The 20,374-nt window shown below is 37.7% G+C and overlaps 1 protein-coding gene across 1 annotated transcript; it reads right to left on the minus strand.

Annotated features, from left to right (window-relative positions):
• Positions 1-1,269: 1,269 nt before the first annotated feature.
• On the minus strand, positions 1,270-9,972 carry LOC125819260 (trihelix transcription factor ASIL2). Its single transcript, XM_049498729.1, has 2 exons — positions 8,954-9,972; positions 1,270-1,496 (listed from the first exon to the last, which is right to left on the minus strand). The coding sequence occupies exons 1-2, from the start codon at positions 9,714-9,716 to the stop codon at positions 1,489-1,491; spliced, it is 771 nt and encodes a 256-aa protein (XP_049354686.1). The 5' UTR covers positions 9,717-9,972; the 3' UTR covers positions 1,270-1,488.
• Positions 9,973-20,374: the final 10,402 nt, after the last annotated feature.

A 20,374-nucleotide genomic window follows, 5' to 3' on the forward strand; every position in this document is an offset into this window, starting at 1 on the left:
AGAGTTCATAAAGTTATGTGATTGCATATTACTTGATTATAATTTATAAGATATCAAACTTCTTTTTGTTCTTGATTGACTAATTGGTACATATGTCATAATATCTTAATCTTCAAACTCGGAAGAGTGGGTTAGGATTTGGACAAAGAATAGGATTTACTTGGCATAATTAATCAGACTTATTTAAATAACTCATATAGTTGCAGAAGCATCATTTGTAACTAGATCGTTGAAAGTTCAAACTTGAAAAATATTGAGTGATGATGTGCATAACTATAAATGCATGATAATGGACAAATAAAGCAATTCATTGGGAGGACACAACCTTAGTGATTTAATCTTATGCGTTTACAATCTTATTTACTTCAATCTTTTGTTTAGTGTACAATAACTCTTCACCTTTTACGAAAAAGAAGTTGACTATAATTTGATATTCGTTCCAATAGTAAAAACTCATTTTCTCTTTGGAATTTGACTCCAACTCTTATTAGATTACTATATTTGCATACGATCACGTTACATCATCAGAGTGTAACTTGAGCATATCAATCTACGCTGTACACCACATACCTCGGAAGTCAGGAGGGCTTTAAACAAAACAAGTTTGATCTCTATTTTTTTTTTTTAGCTTTAGCAGTCCTGTTAGACGTAACCGCATAGAGAAGATACTGTATATGCCTTTTAAATATCACTTGATAACAAATGAGCAATTGAATGATCACTAGTAACAAGCTAACATAAATTGACGATAATTTTTTTATTTCTGTTCCAGTTCCACTGTAAGACTAGTTTGTGATTCATGAGCCAACTTTACATGCACATGCACATCTATGACAGGGATAACTTTGATGTTCAATGTAATAGTCGCATTCGGCTACCTTTGAGAAGCAGGTACCAATTACCAACTACTACAAAGAACCAATGATTCCTCTATTCATGATGCGCGTGAGCCAGGATCTCCAGCCTAATGTTTTCTAGTTAGAATGATCCAGTGATGTGCCAACCTGCCAGAGCTTCTGAGCTCACCCCCAAACGATACCCCAGAAGTCAGGGTTATAATATTGTGAATAATGGAAGTACGTACATTAATCATTTAACAGAGACAAGTATCAAGGCAGTTGGATGTTTCCTACAGCCTCAATATTCTGTGTTCACTACAATACTGCAGATTTATTTTAAACAAGTCTGTGAGAAACCCAGTCATTGTTTAGGGGGCTCATCAAGATGTCGCGAAACATCAACTAATATTCACCTACTCATTTCAAGTGAAAATAAAAAAAATCACCCTAATAAATATTTAAGTTACAATAACCTGTAGCATAACAACATATCATGTACACAAACATGGCAGATCCAAATACAAGCATAATCATAGTTTCTTGAGCTTCTTCTGTCAACTACATGAAAAATTTACAAGCACCTTTGTGTGACTTTAGCCCTTGGTCAGCAGCTATTTCCTGCCCTAGTAGATGTAACTGCTGCATAAAACTATTTTCCTGTGAAACATACATGAAGGTTAGCAAATGGAACGTCTTTCTAGAAACTAAGCAATAAGGCTCAAGTGTATAGCAACATCTGACATCATTCAACAATACAAACACATCTGACGACTTTCAATCACTAGGTAAAGAGGAAGATTTCTTACCAATCTTAAAAGCAAAGGGGGAAAAAAAAATCAAAGCAAATAGAAAAACAGCTCAGTATGTGACAATTGTGCATGAACGAGGGATAAGGAGAGAGAGTCCTATGTTAAAGTAGTGCAAACATTTACATTACTATTTCCAAGTCAGAGCTCATAAATCTTGCGCCTCTTAGAATTTCACACTCCAATCCTAACAATTGATATGCCCAACAATGAAAAATGAACATGAATCTTTTTCCACACCATATGACATTTTGGTATCAGGAATTCTGGAAAAGTAAAATCATAAGCTCTGCTCCACAGGGATAATAACTATATTTTCAAGGAACCCTAGCTTATCCTAAAGATCCTCTGAGTATAAAATATAAGAGTACATCATACAAGTCCATGAAACAAAGTAATGCGGCTCACGACCTTCAACGTAACTGTACCGCTTCTTCCTTTCTCAGTCTTACACATTCACAGGAAGAAAGAGGAAAAGTAATTAAAACAAACATCATAGAAAAGAATGACAACTTGCCACTCTGGCCCAATGATAAGAAAGTGAAAACTATAGAAAAACGCAAAAGCTAGCAATTGGATTCTACAAACAAACAGATCCCTGTAGATTTTCTTGTTATTAATTTGCCCTTACAATTATCCTGCTCACAACTAATCACAGCAATCTTTTGATTATAGTTCCTAAACTGTGTAAGGTATGGGGATGGGGAAGCTTTAGCCAGAAAAGATACAGACCACTCTAGTTCAGACAAGCCAATGCTCAGATTTAGCTATAACATCTTGACGACGTTGTGATGAAGGCATAGTCAAGCATCTAAGAAAGAAGTAAACGGTACAGTTATAGTTCCTTTTTCTCAAATGTTTTTAACTTTACAGTAAGCTCCAGATTTTGAAGATCGAGTGAGTGCCAGAATGTAAACCACAACTTAACTTCAAAAAGGATTCCTAATAGACCATGTACAGCTGCTATTTGATCTCCAGTTATCTTAGATATCTCATAGTATTTGCTTGTTACAAATGAGAACCCCTGCAATCCTAGCATTTATGTTGCAGTTGAAGCCAAGATAAGTAGCTAGACCCAGGAACTAAAGATGAAAAGTTAATGAGCCAGCAGATACGAAAGATGTCCTAGAGATGCCACAGTTAAGACCTATCAGAAGGTGTTTATATGGTAATCATAAATTGCTTTTATTAACCAAGGCCATAATTAATAGGGCGAAAAGTTAAAGAGAATGAGGTAAACTGTATAGTGCCATAGGAAAAATTTAGGCCAATTTCCAAAGAGAGGTAGTATTTAGGATGATGACTCGCCAAATAAAATGTTGAGCACCGAAAAGTAGTGACAAATCACTAAAATGGTCACTATATTTGACAACTATTTTCAGTTGAACTCGATTTAGTAGGATTTAGCAACTTAAGAAAGTGCCAACATTTTGGTAAAAAAGAAACTGACCGAGTCACCGAGATAAACCACATCTGGCGAGCTTCAAAATTGAAGCGTCAAATAAATATTCAAACTAGAATAAAATTGAAGTGTCAAATATACAATTTGCTTCCTATGAGAGAAATATCACAAAAATTTCTACTACTTGCTTACAAGTAATAATCCATGTCGCGTATAAAGGTTGAGGAGGTTTCAGGGTGCTATTCTTAGGAGGCATAGGGCAGTGACAGACCTAGGATTTTTACCACGTGGGTTCAACATATGAAGGAGATTTTTTTAAAAAAAACAATAAACTAAATTTTATTAATTAAAAATCAATTAATATATAATTATTATTTAATTAAAATTTTATTTTTTATTAAATAAATAATTTAAATATATGCTTTAATCAGAATAATGAGGAAAAGCACAAGAAAAAGGGTTCAGCCAAAAAGCAACGAGGGATTTGAAAATTGAGAACTATTTTTAGTTTTTTTTTTTTAAAGAAAGAACTTAAATAGTGTAGTTATTTTTCTTTTTAGAGATTAATATATTGGAAAAACTTTCCTAAATTATCTTATATGCGTTGGAAAAGAGTAAAACAAATGTATTCTGTTGTTGGTTGGTGTTGGAAAAGAGTAGAACAAAACGTATTGTGCTGTTGGCTGGTTTCGAACTCACAATCTCCTTCCAAAAATGAAACCACTTTACCGCTGGACCAAAGGCTTGCTTTTGTTTAAGTGGGGTCAATATTATATCTATACATGTATTGTCCAGAAGACAAATCAAATATACCTATATATACAGTAAACAATTTTACGAAGTGGGTTCATATGAACCCTCTTGACACTATGTAGGTTCGCCCCTGGCATAGGGGTAGAGTGATCGGGCGAGACGAGATCCCAGTTGAATTTTGGAAGGGCTCAGATAGGGCAGGTGTGGAGTGCTTGATAGAGTTGTTTAATGTCGCTTTCAAGACGCAAAGATGCCTGAAGAATGGAGGTGAGGTATAATGATTTTGTTGTACAAGAACAAGGGTGACATTTAAAATTGCAACAACCAAAGAGTATCAAGCTGCTAAGCCACGATATGAAGGTTTGGGAGAGGGTGGTGGAGATAAGGGGGAGGAGGGGAGTGGCTATTTTTGAAAACCTGTTTGGATTCATGTCAGGGCCTGAATGATTTCAGTCATCATCTCATTAAAAGACTGGTGGAGCAATATAGGGAAGCAAAGGACTTACCGATGGTATTCATCCACCTACAGAAGGCTTACGATACAGTCCCAAGAGAGGTTCTACGGAGTTGATTGGAGGCTATACATGTGGCTTAGACTAGGAAAATAAGGGTATATATGATAAGTCAATACTCATGTAAGGACACTGGGAGGAGACTTTGAGAACTTCCCAATTTTGATGGGGTTGCACCAGGAATCAGCCCTTAGCCTTTTTATTTGCCTTGGTGATGCATGCATTGACACGAAAAATTCAAGGTGAGGTGTCATGGTGTATGTTATTTACGAATAACATAGTTCTGATTGACAAAACTCGTGGCAAAGTTAATGCTAAAAGGACATTGTTCCTATTTACGAAACCTTAGTCAATATATTATGTTAGCCAATATCACCTTCGAAACTCAACATTATACACTTTTTTCTTCATACAAGTTTGAAATTTCTTTAGTGTTATTTTATAAGGTAAGATAACTTTCATAATAGTACCAAGAAGGTATTGCGAACAACAACCAGAGAGATTATAACATTGTTGTTTTTATTATACCGACAAGAATTTCAAAATTAAAAATACTAAGTTTCTATCATACTACTCTTAAACCAAAAAGTATAGATTTTATAGGCATCAATTTTTTTTATAAAAGGGATATGATGTCTTTAATCTTCAAAGCATCTCTATTTATAGTTCAAAAGCTGCAAGAGAAATGGTCTTCAACATTTGCTTCCATCCTCTATTCATTTTTTGACTTGCAGCACTCCAATATACTTCTCACACTTTCCAACCTCATAGGGCACCGCTGCATTGCTGCAGACACATTCCGGTGATGAATTTCCAAGTCCAGCTTATCTTGTCCACCAATGCTTATGACTCAACCCATAATGGCACCTCAAATTTTAGATCATCAACGATAAGCTTCAGTGATCCCAATAATTTGACACCGGTAAATTTCACACTCCTTACTCATCTCATATATGCTCTATTTCTAGTATCTTCATCAATTTTAAGAATCCACTGAATCAACCTCCAATTGTCCAGAAGACATTCTCGCAATAAGCAGGAAAACTAAACAACTTTATCCAGATATGGCAGGGATCATCACTCCAAACACAATTTATATTTTTTTAAGTTCCACCTTGCAGTTTAATTCTTTTCACCCCAACCCTCAATGGAAATCAAACAAGAAATAGTCACTCCTAGTTCTATCTACCCATTGTTGTAGTACAGTGTGACTGGGAGGGATCATAGCTCTACAACCAACAGAACTAATTCAACATCTGCTTAGATATTCCATTTTGCCTTTAATAGAGCGTATGTCAATTAAGAACTGAGTTTTACTCAAGATATTCATTTTCCACAATCTTGATATTGTCTGGGCCATGCCATGATTTGAGCTACTTTTGCAACAAAACTCCTTTTTTTATTCCCAAAATATGTGCATCTGCCATCCAGCATTATTTTCAGTCTCCAAATGATGATCATAGATTGCTTGCCCCTTACACAGCAAGGACTCTGATATACCTTTCAAGAGAAATAAAGTTTTGGATGACTGATGTTGGGTGTATTTATACGTCTTTTGGCCATATTTCACCCACATTTATGCCTCGTTCAGAGAGTAAACACGAAATATTCCCAGCTATTACTCATTCTAGTATTCTAGAACTAATTGAGGTGTAATGTTCATTCGCAGGTGAAAAGCTCAAAAAAATGGCTAAGTGTGGAAAATAAGCAGACCCTTGTGACGCGAGGCTTGGGGTGAGTCTCTCACAGAAATCAAGCTCTCTGAAGTTTTACAACAGCTAGAGGAGGAAAAAGTTAAAGGCTCTTGCAGCGCGAGCCTAGGCAACGTGGCAAAAAATCTGTAAATTCCCACCTATTTTTGGGTGGGGCCTCTTAGTCTTCTCCACATACTATGTAAGAAACCCTTGGAAGTTTTTGAGGGGTGGGGGGTGGGGGATCATATTTGGATATTTGGAGCACAAAACAATCACACCATAGCTTCTTCTATTAGGATTAATTTTCTTCTCTTTAATTTAGCATTATTTCTTTCCTTGAACATGAATTCCCGCAAGTGTAATAGAATTATGAGTGGCTAAATGCTCTAGTTCTAGGGTTATGGACAAAGTATGAACGTTTGTGTTGTAATCTACGTATTATTGCAGTACTATCTCATGAGTTGTTCATTTAACCTTGTGCTTACTATTTTACTGTTTCAATACCAGTAGAATAAACATACATTTTGTACCGGAACTTGAGAGATAGAAGTTAAGATAGAACAAGGGTTAATGGAGTAGATGCATTCTTACGGGAGCGGATTTGCGGCTAGGATAGAAATATACCTAGTTTTGCTCTACTTGCCTCTTATATTGGATATGAAAATGCATTTGTGGAAGCCAACATTCATCACTTAACAATATAGGTATGAGGCTAACACGAAAAGGAGATCAGAGGTTGGGAAACCCATAATCTTATTATCAATCTCGTGAAGCAACAGCTCAGTAGTAATTTGCAGGATAACCTAGACGCAGACACTGGGTGGAACATATAAGCAGCATAACCCTGGAATCTGTCTTTTACTGTGTTATCAGAACATCCAATTCAATCATTGTTAATCTTTATGCTTTAAATCGTAAAACTAGAAGTAATAAAACAGTATTGTGGAAAACACTTGTTCTATACATGTGCGCACTAACCCAAAAAAAAGGTCTCCCCTATCCTTTAAAGACATCAGGCTTTTCGGATTCTTTTTATATAGAAAATATTGTTGGGATTCCAAAAACATCCAGCTGGTCACCTTATTTCTTCGCTGAAGGTGCGATCCCCCATTCCACTAATGCAACTTTTCTATAGTTATATCGCAAGACTGGCTGTCAAAAGTCCCTGTGGGATTTGACCTCTTCAATTGCATTGCAATCATTGTATTACTTGACGACCACGTACACTAATGTGTGCACGGGAACTACAACAATGACATGGTAGGAATATAATTGATTGGTGTTTCTCGTTCTCCATCTCCTACATATCTTGTGTTTCCCCTCAGAAGCCAATTTCATACATTGACAAAGGTCAAGAATGCTTATCAAAAGTTATTATGTTGATAATACTTTTCCACCTCTCAACAGTTTCAAACCAATTATCACTTGGCTGCCTCTAACAACTTGAAACTTTTGCTGCAAGCCAAAAATACCATATTCCACCCTATATTATCGTACCAACCTTGTATCAAACACCTATCTCATCGTCTTATACTAAGCTCCAGTTACTCAGTGATTGGTACTCAACTAACCAAGTAGGCAAAAAGAAGTTGGAAGTTGGTTAGCAGATAAGGGCACGAGTAAACAACTCTAGTCTCTAGGTAAGAGAGAAGGGGTGAAGATTTCAAAAGAGGTTGAGATGAGATTAACGGAGGGTTTAGGAAAAGAGAGAATGAGATTCAGAAAAGAGAAAGATGTTAAGGGATATGAGAATCATCAAAATATCTCCGGCACAATGTCGGAGGAAAGAGGGTAATGAAAGTTGCACGCATCCTAAGAGTTAGAAAAGACCACATTCCGAAAAATGTTTGAGATCTCTATAGTGTTACCCACACCACCACTTGGGGAACTTATTAATAACACTCCAAAAGGTTGAATGATCCATGCCATGCATCAAATTTTTCACCAATTGTGGACTTGTCTCCTACACATATCACACTAGTGGACGTTTGAAAAGGTTCTACTCAAAATCATATTCCTATATATCCATTTTTTTATCATGCTCATTGTAATAACCCAATTATCCTTGAGTATCGTCTTTATCCTCTATTGTTACTTATTCTGAATTCAACTCCCAAAGACAATTCGCATTTATGAAGGCAACATGCTATGATGTAAGAGATATTTGTTTTACGCTATCAAGGAAGAAAAATCTAAAACTCTAACTTGCCTACCAGTCAGCTCACATTTCCTCTATCTGCATCTTCCAAACATATGAATTATGAACTATACACTCTTATAACTGCTGGAGAATGCACAAAGTTCTAGAAAATTAAGGAAAACTATGGAAAGCTAGGACACAATGTGGCAAGGAGCATTCTAAAGTTTAAGACCCAATCACAATCACTAATAGTAAGAAAGTTCGAAATAAACATCACTTACATAGCAGTAATTATAAAGACTTCATAATGTAGCTAATAAAGCAAGAAAGAAGTATGACAAAAAAAGCAGGGAACTATAAGGATCTTGTAACACAACAATTATGTAAATATATACAGCCAACAACCAATAGCTTGCATTATTAACTGCAAACATGATCGGTTATGCACTCATGGAAAACATCTTGAATTGACAATTTTACTCAGAAAATGGACCTTGGGAAACCATAGTAACTGATTATCAGTGATCTCTTAAGGATGGTTCAATGCTATAACTTCAAGTATGATCCAATTGATCGTGTGAAGAACAGGATATTATGCTTTAGGTAAAGTTCACTGCTTTTAAAAACATACAACAAAGTGGTTTGTGAATTACACCAAAAGATCCCCTTCAAGTACTCAATTCAGACAGATCATTTCTACTAGTTCTTCAGAGTCTTAGGAAATCCCAGCTCTCAGACAGCAATAGATTCATTTTTCTGAAGCCAAGAAAAATGCAAACAGGTGCAGTAAATATCTGAAATTTTCACCTGCCGAAGGGGGATGCTTGGCAGCACATTTAGACCTTTCAATCTGTAACTGAGTTTCCATGAACATATTCATCCGTTGTACCTCAAGGTCCTTGGTGAATTCCATCCTCTGCTTCTCCAACTCCATCATCTGCTGCTGCTTTGAGCTCTCAATCCTTTCATATATCTCCCCAAACCTCAAAATTGCCCTTGCTAATTCCTTAAATGCGGTGGTATCCTCGGATAACCCTACGTACTCCATCTTATTCTTCCTCTCTCCACTCCCAAAGGCCAAATCATCGTGTGCGCTGTCATTTGAACCACTTGAATTCAACCTGGATGAACCGCCTGAATAATTCAATGCACCAAAGTTTGAGTCGGGGCTAATTTTTTCCTTAACGGCAAGTGATATCGAGGCAGGCGGTCTTCTATTACAGGGTGAGGCAGAAACATTATTGGAAGCGATGACATAATCAAGACGGTTATAAAACGGCCACTTTGAGGGAGTTGACTTGCTTTTCTCAAGCTTGTACTTCTTCTTCAAAGTATCGATCCGGTTCTTACATTGTACATCCGTGCGCTGAGGCTTAACTCCATTTTGACGTGAATTAACGGAGTAGGCGACTTCCTTCCAGTCCTTCTGCCGGAGATTGCCGCGATTAAGCCTGAGATAGCGATCGCCCCATGCTTCGATTAGGGTTTCAGTAGCACCTTCACTCCAGCAGTCTTCACGTCCTCCAGCGTGAGGCCTAGAGGTGTTCTGAGTAGCAGTTTGGTTCTCCATACAACAGAGAAAATCGGCGACCGACTCCGATTCAGGCGTGATCGGTATTTAAAGTTCGGAAAAGAGAAGGCAGGGTGCTAAGGTGGACCGGAGGTGAAGGGGAGAAACATCGGGGGAATGGGATAAGGAATGGGAAAGGGAAGTTGGCCGTACATCTGACCGGAAGAGGGGGACGTCAGCAGCTGCCTATTGGATGATTGGACAGAGTGGGTTATCCCTACGATTTTGTCTATGATTTCTTCCAATTTACCCCTCACTTTTGCATTTGAACAGTGAATAATTGAGATGGCTTATTTTCAATATCTAAAAATTAAAATCTAAATATGCAAAATTTATTTATTTGTGAATATAGTAAAATCTTACTAAAGTAATATAGGTGGGACTAGGGGTGTTTATGGGATGGTTACTGGTCAAAATCATGACCAAACTAACTTAATCGGTTTTATAATTATCACAATCAAACCAAACCAAACCAAACAAAATATAATATACATTTATCGATTTGATGGTTATCAGTTTTGGTTTGACTTGGTTATTAACCATAAACCAAAGTAAAAAAAAATCATTCAAAAAATGAAAAAAGTGACAACAATTCAAAACGAAAAATAGTTAGAATGACTAAAATTACTAAAACTTTCGATCACTGAATTTACTATGAAAAAAACTTTAAAATTCACTATTTTTGCCTAGAAGGAAGAGACAGTAACGTTTTCAGTCCCACAAAAAATTGTCATAGACACCCATATACGTAAAATCAATAAGGTAAATGTTTTCACCTTGGACATTTTTTCTTTCAGTAAGTAAATTATAAAGAAATTTTGATGAAAACATATATAGGATCTTTAAAATTATTTATAAAAACAATATATTAAGTATGTATATTAAAACATATATGTATATAATTTATCGATTCGGTTCAGTTCAGTTTGGTTCAGTTATTTTTTTGGTTTTTTCGAATAAAACCATAACTAAACTAAATGTTATCGGTTTCCAAAAATCTAAAACCAAACCAAACCAAACCCAAATAAAATCGATTTATTATTGATTTGGTTCAGTTTTATTATACTTCATTTTTTAGCTGTTTCAATCAATTTTCTATGATAACGATTTTATTATACTCTATCATAGAAGGTAAAAACACTATAGAAGGTCAAAAAATTCCACTGGTTAACATAGAAAAAGAAGTTGATCGAAACATCATATTCTTTAAATGTCATTCAATGTTATATAAAGATTAAGTGAACTTATAAGAGAATGTGATGTTGATCTTTAAATAGTCTTCTCTTCGCCGACTAATATACCATTTACTTTTATTCATTCAACTATTAATTCTGCCATCAATTGTTTTATGTATCTTATAGTTGAATCAAGTGTGAGTGCACGACTTATTGCTACCAAAAAACATAACAATACAAACCAAAACTGTAACGATCCGAACCGTTGTTACTTATGAAGGGAAAAACATCGTGAGTAACTGGACCCCACTGTCTCGCCAGAGCGAATGATGCCGCTACGGTGGCGGTGCCCCAATGAGATGGGAGCGCCATAGCGGGATGTTCAGAGGGCATAACTTAATGACGCGAAGTCTTATTTTCTCCTTTTTCCCCAAGTGCCAAAAAGAGGCGAGGGTCACCCCAAAAACCCTCAAAAGGCTGCTCTAGGCTTGGGAATGAAGAAGGAATAGATTTCTAGCTCAAGGTTGACGACAACTCGCCAATTCCCAGCAAAAATCCACCGTCTCGTTGTCTGGAAGCCAGGATTGGAGCTACAATCCCTCTGCAGTTGCTTGGTGCCCAGGTAGGCTAGGTTTAATTACTTGATTAGTCGTAAATTCGTGCTCACTGCATAATATATTGCTAATTGATGGTAGAATTCATGTTTAGGCCTTCGGGCACGGAAAAAGGGACGGTTGTACATGTACTCCTAGTTGTTAAATATGATGTGTACCGTGGGTGGGGGGAAGCCTCGTCATGTGAACTAGGGGTAGGTGATGGTTCGACTTCCCGTTTGTGTTATATATGCTTGTTAATTACTCCATTGTATGCATGCATGTATGGGAATAGAGAAACATGAATCGAACCTAATGAAACGACTAAGTATGGACAATTACATGCCATGAACCAGTTACTTGACTGTGTGACTATGTGAACTTTTCATTATGGGTGTGATTGAGGCTGTGATTGTGCTGACTGGATCGGGTGTCACGTTCCGACACATATATTGGATCGGGTGTCACGTTTTGACACATGTATTGGACCGGGTGTCAGGTTCCGACACACATATATTGGACCAGGTCACGTTCCAACACATATTGGATCGGTTGTCACATTTCGACACACTAACAGTTTGGGTGTAGTTCCACGAGAGGACAATTTGTGACTACTACATTCATATCTACATGTCATTGATATTGGGAAATTGTATATTGATCCTAAAATGATGATTGATTATGTATCTCGGTATATGAGCTTTTATTGTGTTGTGGTTACCTGCTTATATCTCGTTTACTAGAATTAATTGTGAATGATCATGCCTAATTTGTATGTTGTCTGGTAAGTGGAGACCGAGGGTCCAGGTGTTACTATCGGCTATTTTTAGAGAGACTGTCTATGTTCTTAAACAATGATAAGTGGGGTAGCTTTCATGATTCAAAAAGTAGTTAGGTCCTACGTTGGGAAGGGGATTCATATTCGAAATGGTTAGCGAGCCTTGATAGAGTATACTATGTGGTCAAGGGCTGAATTGTGATGTTGAAGAAGCGAGGGCATGTCGTGAGTGGTTGGTCGGGTTGGTAGTGGTTGTATTCGGGAACTCCTATCTGAGATAAAAGGGTTAAGCTATGATCAAGAACACAGCGAGCACGGTGATAGAGTAGGGGGTTAGAGTCAAGTGTACTAGTACGTTTAAAGTATACGGGAATGGTAAAGACATGAGGATAGATGTTGAGAGGTGTACTTTCTTATTGCATGTTTCCTGTTGATTGATTTCTTTATATTATGCGATGGACATCGGGTTGACCGATGATTCCTATCAGTAGGTGTTGTTTGTACTGATACTGCTCTTGCTATGCCATGTGGCATAGTCTAGTTATAGGGTCAGTGATGTTTCATAGGTGAAGACGAAGATAATCTCCAATAACTTTTAGTCTTCCTTCCCTGTGGTGAGAGCTGTGTGCTACACTCAAATTACACCTTTTTTCAGAAGCATAAGCGATCGTTATCACGTAAAGAACCCAACTTGTAGGTTGGGGTCGATCCCACGAGGAATATGGTTTAGACTTAAGTTCAATAACGATTATATTCATTTAGCCAATGTATTTCCGAGACAAATAAGTAAAAAAAGGAAGAGGGGGGGGGTTTGTGTAACAAATTTTGGAAATTATTAAAGTAATTAGTAAGCAAGATTCAAACTTTTGTTGTTATCTAATTGAGAAGGAAACTAGGGAGTATGTGTTCCCCATAAGCTCATAACTCCGTAATCCTAGTAATAGCAATCCCTTCCTAGTGTATTACATGCAAAACGATAAGTTATGTATCTCTAAATCCTTGGTCCGGCATCTAGAGAATTTCACCCTGCACCTTGGTCCGACTACGTGTGTATAATTTACTAACCCTTACCATTACCTCCTATTAGACGTCACATCGATGTATGACTTAGTTTTTCACCCTCGCACCAATCGACATTAATTCTATTAGATAGTATCACACTAAATTTATGTTGATAATTCTTTTCTTATTAACTACCTCCTTGGTCTGGCAAGTAGCAACAATGCGAGTTCTAATGTTTCACACCGTTAAAAAGACTTCTAGATGAAAGAATTATCAATGCATGCAAAACACTATTCAAGAATTACTTAGTTACTATTCATACTTCGTTAATCGCTCATGGTTCCCACAACCCTAGTTGTGGATTTAGTTACCCATGTTAGCAAGAAAACAATTCATAATGTTTAAAGAATAAATCATGAACTTACGTAGTATAGTAGAATAATCCCAGAATTTCAACTTGAATTTCAAAGTAAAAATCACCAAAACTTGCTTAGGAAATTAAGAATTGCTAAAGTTGCAAGTTAATCTCCAAAGCCAAAAACTAGAATAAAAGTAATAAAGTCTAACCTCCGAAAATGAGGTTTACATGTCATATATATAGAAAAATAAGTCCTAACTAAAAAGGAAACAAAATAAGGAAATAATGTTTCAGGATGCGGTTTCAATCGACGATACTGACCTACGGACCGTGGATTGATCTACGGTCCGTAGGTCCCTTCCGTGACTCAGGACTTGGGCAAATTTCTAACTTCAAAATCTTCAAATCTCTAAACCAAATGACGGAGCACCAGTACGGACCGTGGATTGATCTATGGTCCGTGGATCCTCCTCCGTAGCTCCATACTTAGAATCTTCAAAATCAGGTACATGAATCCCTCTCTGAATCATTTGACGGATCAACAGTACGGTCTGTAGATCAATCTACGGTCCGTTGATTGCAACCGTGGTTCCACACTTGGTCAAGAATTCCCTGATTTTCCTTCAAGGCTTTCCTGCCTATCTACGACACCCATCTACGGAGCGTGAATGGACCTATGGTCCGTGGATCACCTTCGTAGATGCCGTTTTCTGCACATCCTTTAGTTGCGTCTCTCAGTTTCCACGTCTGAACATATTTCCTGCAAACATGAGGAAAATACATAAAAACTAATACAAAATGGCCCTAGACACACACAACTCTTAAGTGAAATGTATTAAAAATACTGTAAACTCACGGTATATCACCGTGTCATTAGTTACTGTATTTTATACCCTGTAATCTTAGAAGCTCTTGTACCTGTTTAGACTAGGTCCCTTGAGGAGTTATTTATTTTACAAATTTAACTTTGGATTATTTAAACTCTTTATTATGTAAAAATCTCATGAATTTCCTTTTATGTCTAGTTTTCTTAATCTTTCGCATGTTTTTAACCGTTTGGGTATCAAGAGTCCTCCTACTTAAGTTTTAGAGTAGGTGCCCACATGATCCGGTGGGTTGGGTCGTGACAAATTGGTATCAGAGCCCAGGTTGCCGGTCTCCCAGTACAAGAGAAAATGTGGAATAGACTCCTGCGGATTGGTGTGTTGACATCCACATCTAATTTTTAAGAAGCTATGAAGCATTCTAGGAAATGGTTTCATTTCTTCTCTCCTTCCGTGCGGGTTGTTGCTTGTGGTATGGGTTGAGTTCAATTGGTATCTTAACGAAGTGAACTGGATGTCGTAGTCGCGACGAAAGGGACACAAGAAAGGTAAATTAGAACCGAGAAGGTTCCAATTGGTATCTGGCCTTAGATGCTGTATAAATACATGGATGATCAGCTAATAGTCATCCATGAAGCGAATTAAGTTAATAATTTTGACTTGCCTGTGTGATGTAGCTTGAAATTGTGATTATGTGCATGGTGTTGTCTGAATAACTGTTGGTGTGTGAAGTGTACTTGCTTGAATGCTATGATGTGATTATGTGCACAATGTTGCCCGTCTAGATTTTGATGTGTGTAATGTACTTGCCTAAATGTTTGAAATTATGTGAGTTATGATTGCTTGGGTTTTTGTTAACTTGTTGTCAGAGAGAGAGTCATCACTTGGTTATGTGCAAAGGTCTAGAGATAAACTATGATGTGATTTATAAACAAATTCTTGACGTGTGACATGATATACTTATGAGAGGGAGTGCAACTTTTAGTTGTGCATGGACTTACCATTGATGAATAGGGTAAGGGAAACGAACGACTTGTGACTGTAGGGAAACTACTGTTTCAAGGCAATCGGGATTGGTCGGGAACCATGTAAGGTAAAAGGTTATTATTGCATAATAGTGGAATTTGTTGTTATGAAAGGTTCCCTTGACATGTTTTGCAACCAATTGTAAATCGTGTGATTAATAGACATATTCTTAGGATGTGCATGCTTGTTGTGTTAATTAATGGGAAAAGGTTCTGGTGTGTATACCGCTGGGTTGACCTCGGGATGGACAACTCCTAGCTTAGCTAAGAGGGTTATCCTAAATGCTTAATTATGGTCTTGGGAGTCAATGAAAAACTCTAGAAATGGGGGAACCCCCAGGAAGTGTTGTCCTGGAAACTGACCCCGTCAGGGCCGCTGGGGCGGGATCATCCCGCCAGGGCAGGACCGCCAGAACGGGAAGTTTCCCGCTAGAGTGGGACACGACGAGACAGAATCCCAGCCCTGTCTCCCCTGTTTTCCCTTGTTTCGCTTATGTACTCCGAATCGTGCATTGGCTAAATTCCGCAGTCCAATTAGTACTGAGCAATAGAACAATGAGTTATAATCACCTAGCATTTAATTACGACTATGAAAATAGTAAAACGGCCATCCATGTGCTTACAAAAACTTAAGGAAAAGAAAAAAAAAGTATAAATATTGTTTGTTACATGCCCAAGTGGGGCAAACCCAAATCAAGGTCCATGGGGAGGGGGAGTGTTATCATCTGAATCTAGGTCCTCTGAGGCTACCTCGCCAGTCCACGTCTCGCTCAACTAGGAGAACTCTGAAAGTCCTCCGGCTCGAGCCTAGGAAGCTCTCGCTGGGAGGCGACGCAAGAGAAAATGAGTCCTCATGCTTCGAGGACGGAGTTTATTGTTTTTTCAGTTTCTTTCTTGTATTCCCTTTTCGAACATGATGTGGGCTAGGCCCAAGTTCATTCTATTGTATTAGATTGCTATGATGAGACATGAGTTAGACTTCCGCTTTTCATTTGGGAAAAGGCATAAATTCCCCCTTGACCTCGTCCCGAAAAGTCAGTTTCACACTTAAACTATCATAGTGACCTATTACACACCTATACTATTCAAAAGTGAATTTTCTTACCCCCTAAAACTGATGAGGCAAAAAAATAAAAATAGGCGCGTCAGTTTGAAGTTAAAGTAAAAAAAAGTTAGAATCCTCTTTTCCACCCCCACCCCCACACCTCTTCTTCTTCAAACCTCACCCATTGTACTCTTCTTCTTCATTCTTTATTTTCATCACACCTCTTCATTTTTTATCACAATCTTAAAGCACAATTTTTCTTTGATTCACAATTAGGTTAATTTCCATAGATTTGTTAGTGAATAATTGTATTTTATCTAGAAAATTTTTGATTGATTGTTTTTATCTTTTTCATTTTTTTACTTTGTTAAAGAATTTTTGGTTGTTAATTAATTTTTTATTTTGGTGGTAATATGGGTTTGGTGGCGATGGGTGGCGGGTGACAGACATTAAAAGAGGTAATTGAAGGTGGTGAAGAAGAAAAAAATGATATTGATAATGGTGGTAGTGATATTTGGTGTTGGGTGACAAAGAAGAAGAAGAAGAATTGAAGGTGATATAATGGTGGTGAAGAACAAAATCAATAGTGAAGGTGGGGCCGAATATGATTTTCTAATGAAATGAGAATTTAAAATTGGTGGAATTAGTGATGAAGAAGATACAATTATTAGAGAATTAAAACAATTAATTAGGGATTAGTATGGTAAAATATAGTTAACAAAATAAAATTTAATTAATAAATAAAAAAAAATAAAAAATTATATTTTATGTCATGACGCTGACGTAGCGCTGATGTGGTAGCGAGTGTAATACACCACATAATGTGAGAGTGGTGTTACACGTCTCAGGGTGGTAATAAATTCACTTTTGAGTAGTTAAGGTGTGTAATAGGTCACCATGATAGTTTAAGCGTGTAACTGACTTTTCGGGACAAGTTCGGGCGGGGGGGGGGGGGGAATCTATGCCTTTTCCCCTTTTCATTTTATAAAATGTTTTGGACTTGGACTATTGTTTTACCCTTATCATTTTATTTCTTAGGTTATGAGACCTAAGTGGCTTGTGTGGAGTCCTTTTGGGGTTCCAAACGCCGTGTTATGTCTAGGGGGTATCCATGGATCATGACAAAGTTGGTAATCAGAGCACAAGGTTTATAATGGTCCTAGGATGTCTCATAAACCACATCTGTTAGAGTCTTGTTCATGAGTGTGAAACGTGCCACATTTATGAATGAGAGACTACAAGATGATTAGTAAACTCCACTTTTTTCATTACTCTAAAGTTGTGCGATAGAGTTTAACTCTATAAAGTCTCTCTCTTAATCCTTATCCTATATTCTCCAAGATATGTCTACGCGAAGAGCTTATACTAGAAGAAATGTGAGGGAGAATGTGGAACAAAAAGCTCCTCCCCAAGCTCTTCCTCAAGCTCCGGTCGATCCTTTGGCAGAACAAGTTACAAATGCGGAGTTTAGATCAGCTTATCAAGTGTTGGCTCAAGCCGTGACAGCCCAAAGCCAGTAGGGAGGTGGTAGTACCCGTGAACCCAAATGTGGGTATGACAGCTTCAAGAGTGAGGGACTTCATGAGGATGAACCCTCTGGAATTTTATGGCTCCAAGGTTGATGAAGATCCTCAAAAGTTTATCGATGAAGTCTATAAGGTACTTGCTATCATGGGAGTGACTTCGGGAGAGAAGGCATAATTGGTTGCTTATCAATTGAAAGGTGTTGCTCAAGTGTGGTACAATCAATGAAAAAAAACAAGATCGGTAGTAGCGGACCCCATAGAATGGGAAATATTTAAATCACCTTTTCTTGATAGGTTCTTCCCTCTTGAGATAAGGGAAGAAAAGGTGCTTGAGTTCATTAACCTTCGTCAAGGTAGTATGAGTGTGAAGGAATATGCTCTAAAGTGTACACAACTATCCAAATATGCTCCAACAATGGTTGTCGATTCTAGGGCTAGAATGAGTAAGTTTGTGTCAGGTATGTCCGAAATGGCGGTTAAAGAGTGCCAAACTGCTATGCTCATTCATGATATGGTCATCTCACGTCTCATGGTACATGCACAACAAATCAAATAGGAGAAACTTAAAGAGAAGGCTAGGGAGGTAAAGAGGGCTAAGACCGGTGATGGTAATTTTTCACATGCAAGATCTGATGGACATGTCATCCTAGATTTCGACAAGGGTCATCCGGTTAAAGTTCCTCCAATGCTCCTTCTAACTTCAACAAGGATAGGGTGTCTAACCCTAAACCTCAAGAAGGGAATGGTGGTATATCTTCCGTGGCTAGGTCCACTTGTTCTAAGTGTGGGAAGAAGCACGATAGTAAGTGTCTAGCCAACACAAATGGTTGCTTTAGTTGTGGAAAGAGTGGTCACAAAATGAGGGATTGCCCAATGCTTGTGACAAAAGGAAGGGAAGGCAAGCAAGCTCCTCCTAGTGGTTCGAATTCCAATGCTCTAAAGCAAAACCGCTTCTATGCTCTCCAAACCCGAGGTGACCAAGAGAGTTCTCTGGATGTAATTACCGATATGTTAAGAGTCTTTCAACTTGATGTATATTCTTTACTTGACCCCGGTGCTAGTTTGTCTTTTGTGACGCCATTTATGGCCATGAAGTTTGATTTACTCCCCGATGTATTGTCAGAACCATGTTCTGTCTCTACTCATGTTGGTGATTCTGTGGTGGCTAAGAGGGTTTATAGAAAATGTCCCGTTTCCTTGTCCCATAGAGTTACTCTTGTTGACTTAGTAGAGCTGGTATGTTAGACTTTGATTTCATTCTTGGTATGAATTGGTTGCATTCATGTTATGCCTCTATTGATTGGAGAAATCGTGTGCTCAAGTTCCAGTTTCCAAATGAGCCTATCCTAGAGTCGAAGAGGGGAGATTCTATGCCTAAGGGTGAGTTTGTTTCCTGTCTTAAAGCTAGAAAGATGATCTCTAATGGTTGCATTTACCATCTTGTTAGGGTGAGGGATATAGATTCTGAAACTCCCACTCTTAAGTTGGTCCCCATTGTAAATGAGTTTCCAGAAGTGTTTCCCGATGATTTGCTGATATTCCTCCTAAGCAGGAAATAAACTTCGGTATTGACCTTCTCCCAGACACACAACCTATTTCTATTCCTCCTTATAGAATGGCTCCGTCAGAGTTAAAGGATTTGAAAGAATAATTGAAGGATTTGTTGGATAAGGGTTTCATCCGACCGAGTATCTCTCTATGGGGTGCTCCAGTTTTGTTTGTTAGAAAGAAGGATGGTTCTCTTCGTATGTGTATTGACTATCTTCAGTTAAATAAGGTGACCATTAAGAATAAGTATCCTCTCCCTAGGATATATGATTTATTTGACCAACTTCATAGAGCAAGTTACTTCTCTAAGATTGATCTTAGATCGGGTTATCACCAATTGAGAGTTAAAGAAGATGATATTTTGAAGACGGATTTTAGAACCCGATATGGCCATTATTAGTTTTTGGTAATGTCGTTTGGGTTGACTAATGCTCTGGCGGCGTTTATGGATTTGATGAGTATGGTGTTTAGACAATACCTTGATATGTTCGTAATTGTGTTCATTGATGATATTTTGATCTACTCAAGAAGTGAGGATGGACATATTGATCATTTAAGGATCGTGTTGCAAATTCTTAAGGACCAACAACTTTTTGCAAAGTTTAGCAAATGTGAATTTTTTGGTTAAGGTCCGTAGCTTTCCTTGGTCATATTGTTTCAAGCAAGGGTATTGAGGTAGGTCCTAAGAAGACGTATACGGTCAAGAGTTGTTCTAGACCCCTAACTCCTTTGGACATTAGAATCTTTCTAGGTTTGGCCGGTTACTATAGAAGGTTTGTTGATG

Source organism: Solanum verrucosum, unplaced genomic scaffold (genome assembly GCF_900185275.1).
Source record: "Solanum verrucosum unplaced genomic scaffold, falcon-dt-bn FXZP01000207.1, whole genome shotgun sequence".
NCBI lineage: Eukaryota > Viridiplantae > Streptophyta > Magnoliopsida > Solanales > Solanaceae > Solanum > Solanum verrucosum.

What these genes read in the sequence shown, in the direction of transcription:
- LOC125819260 (XM_049498729.1), bottom strand. Translation starts at nt 9,716, where the DNA reads ATGGAGAACCAAACTGCTACTCAGAACACCTCTAGGCCTCACGCTGGA.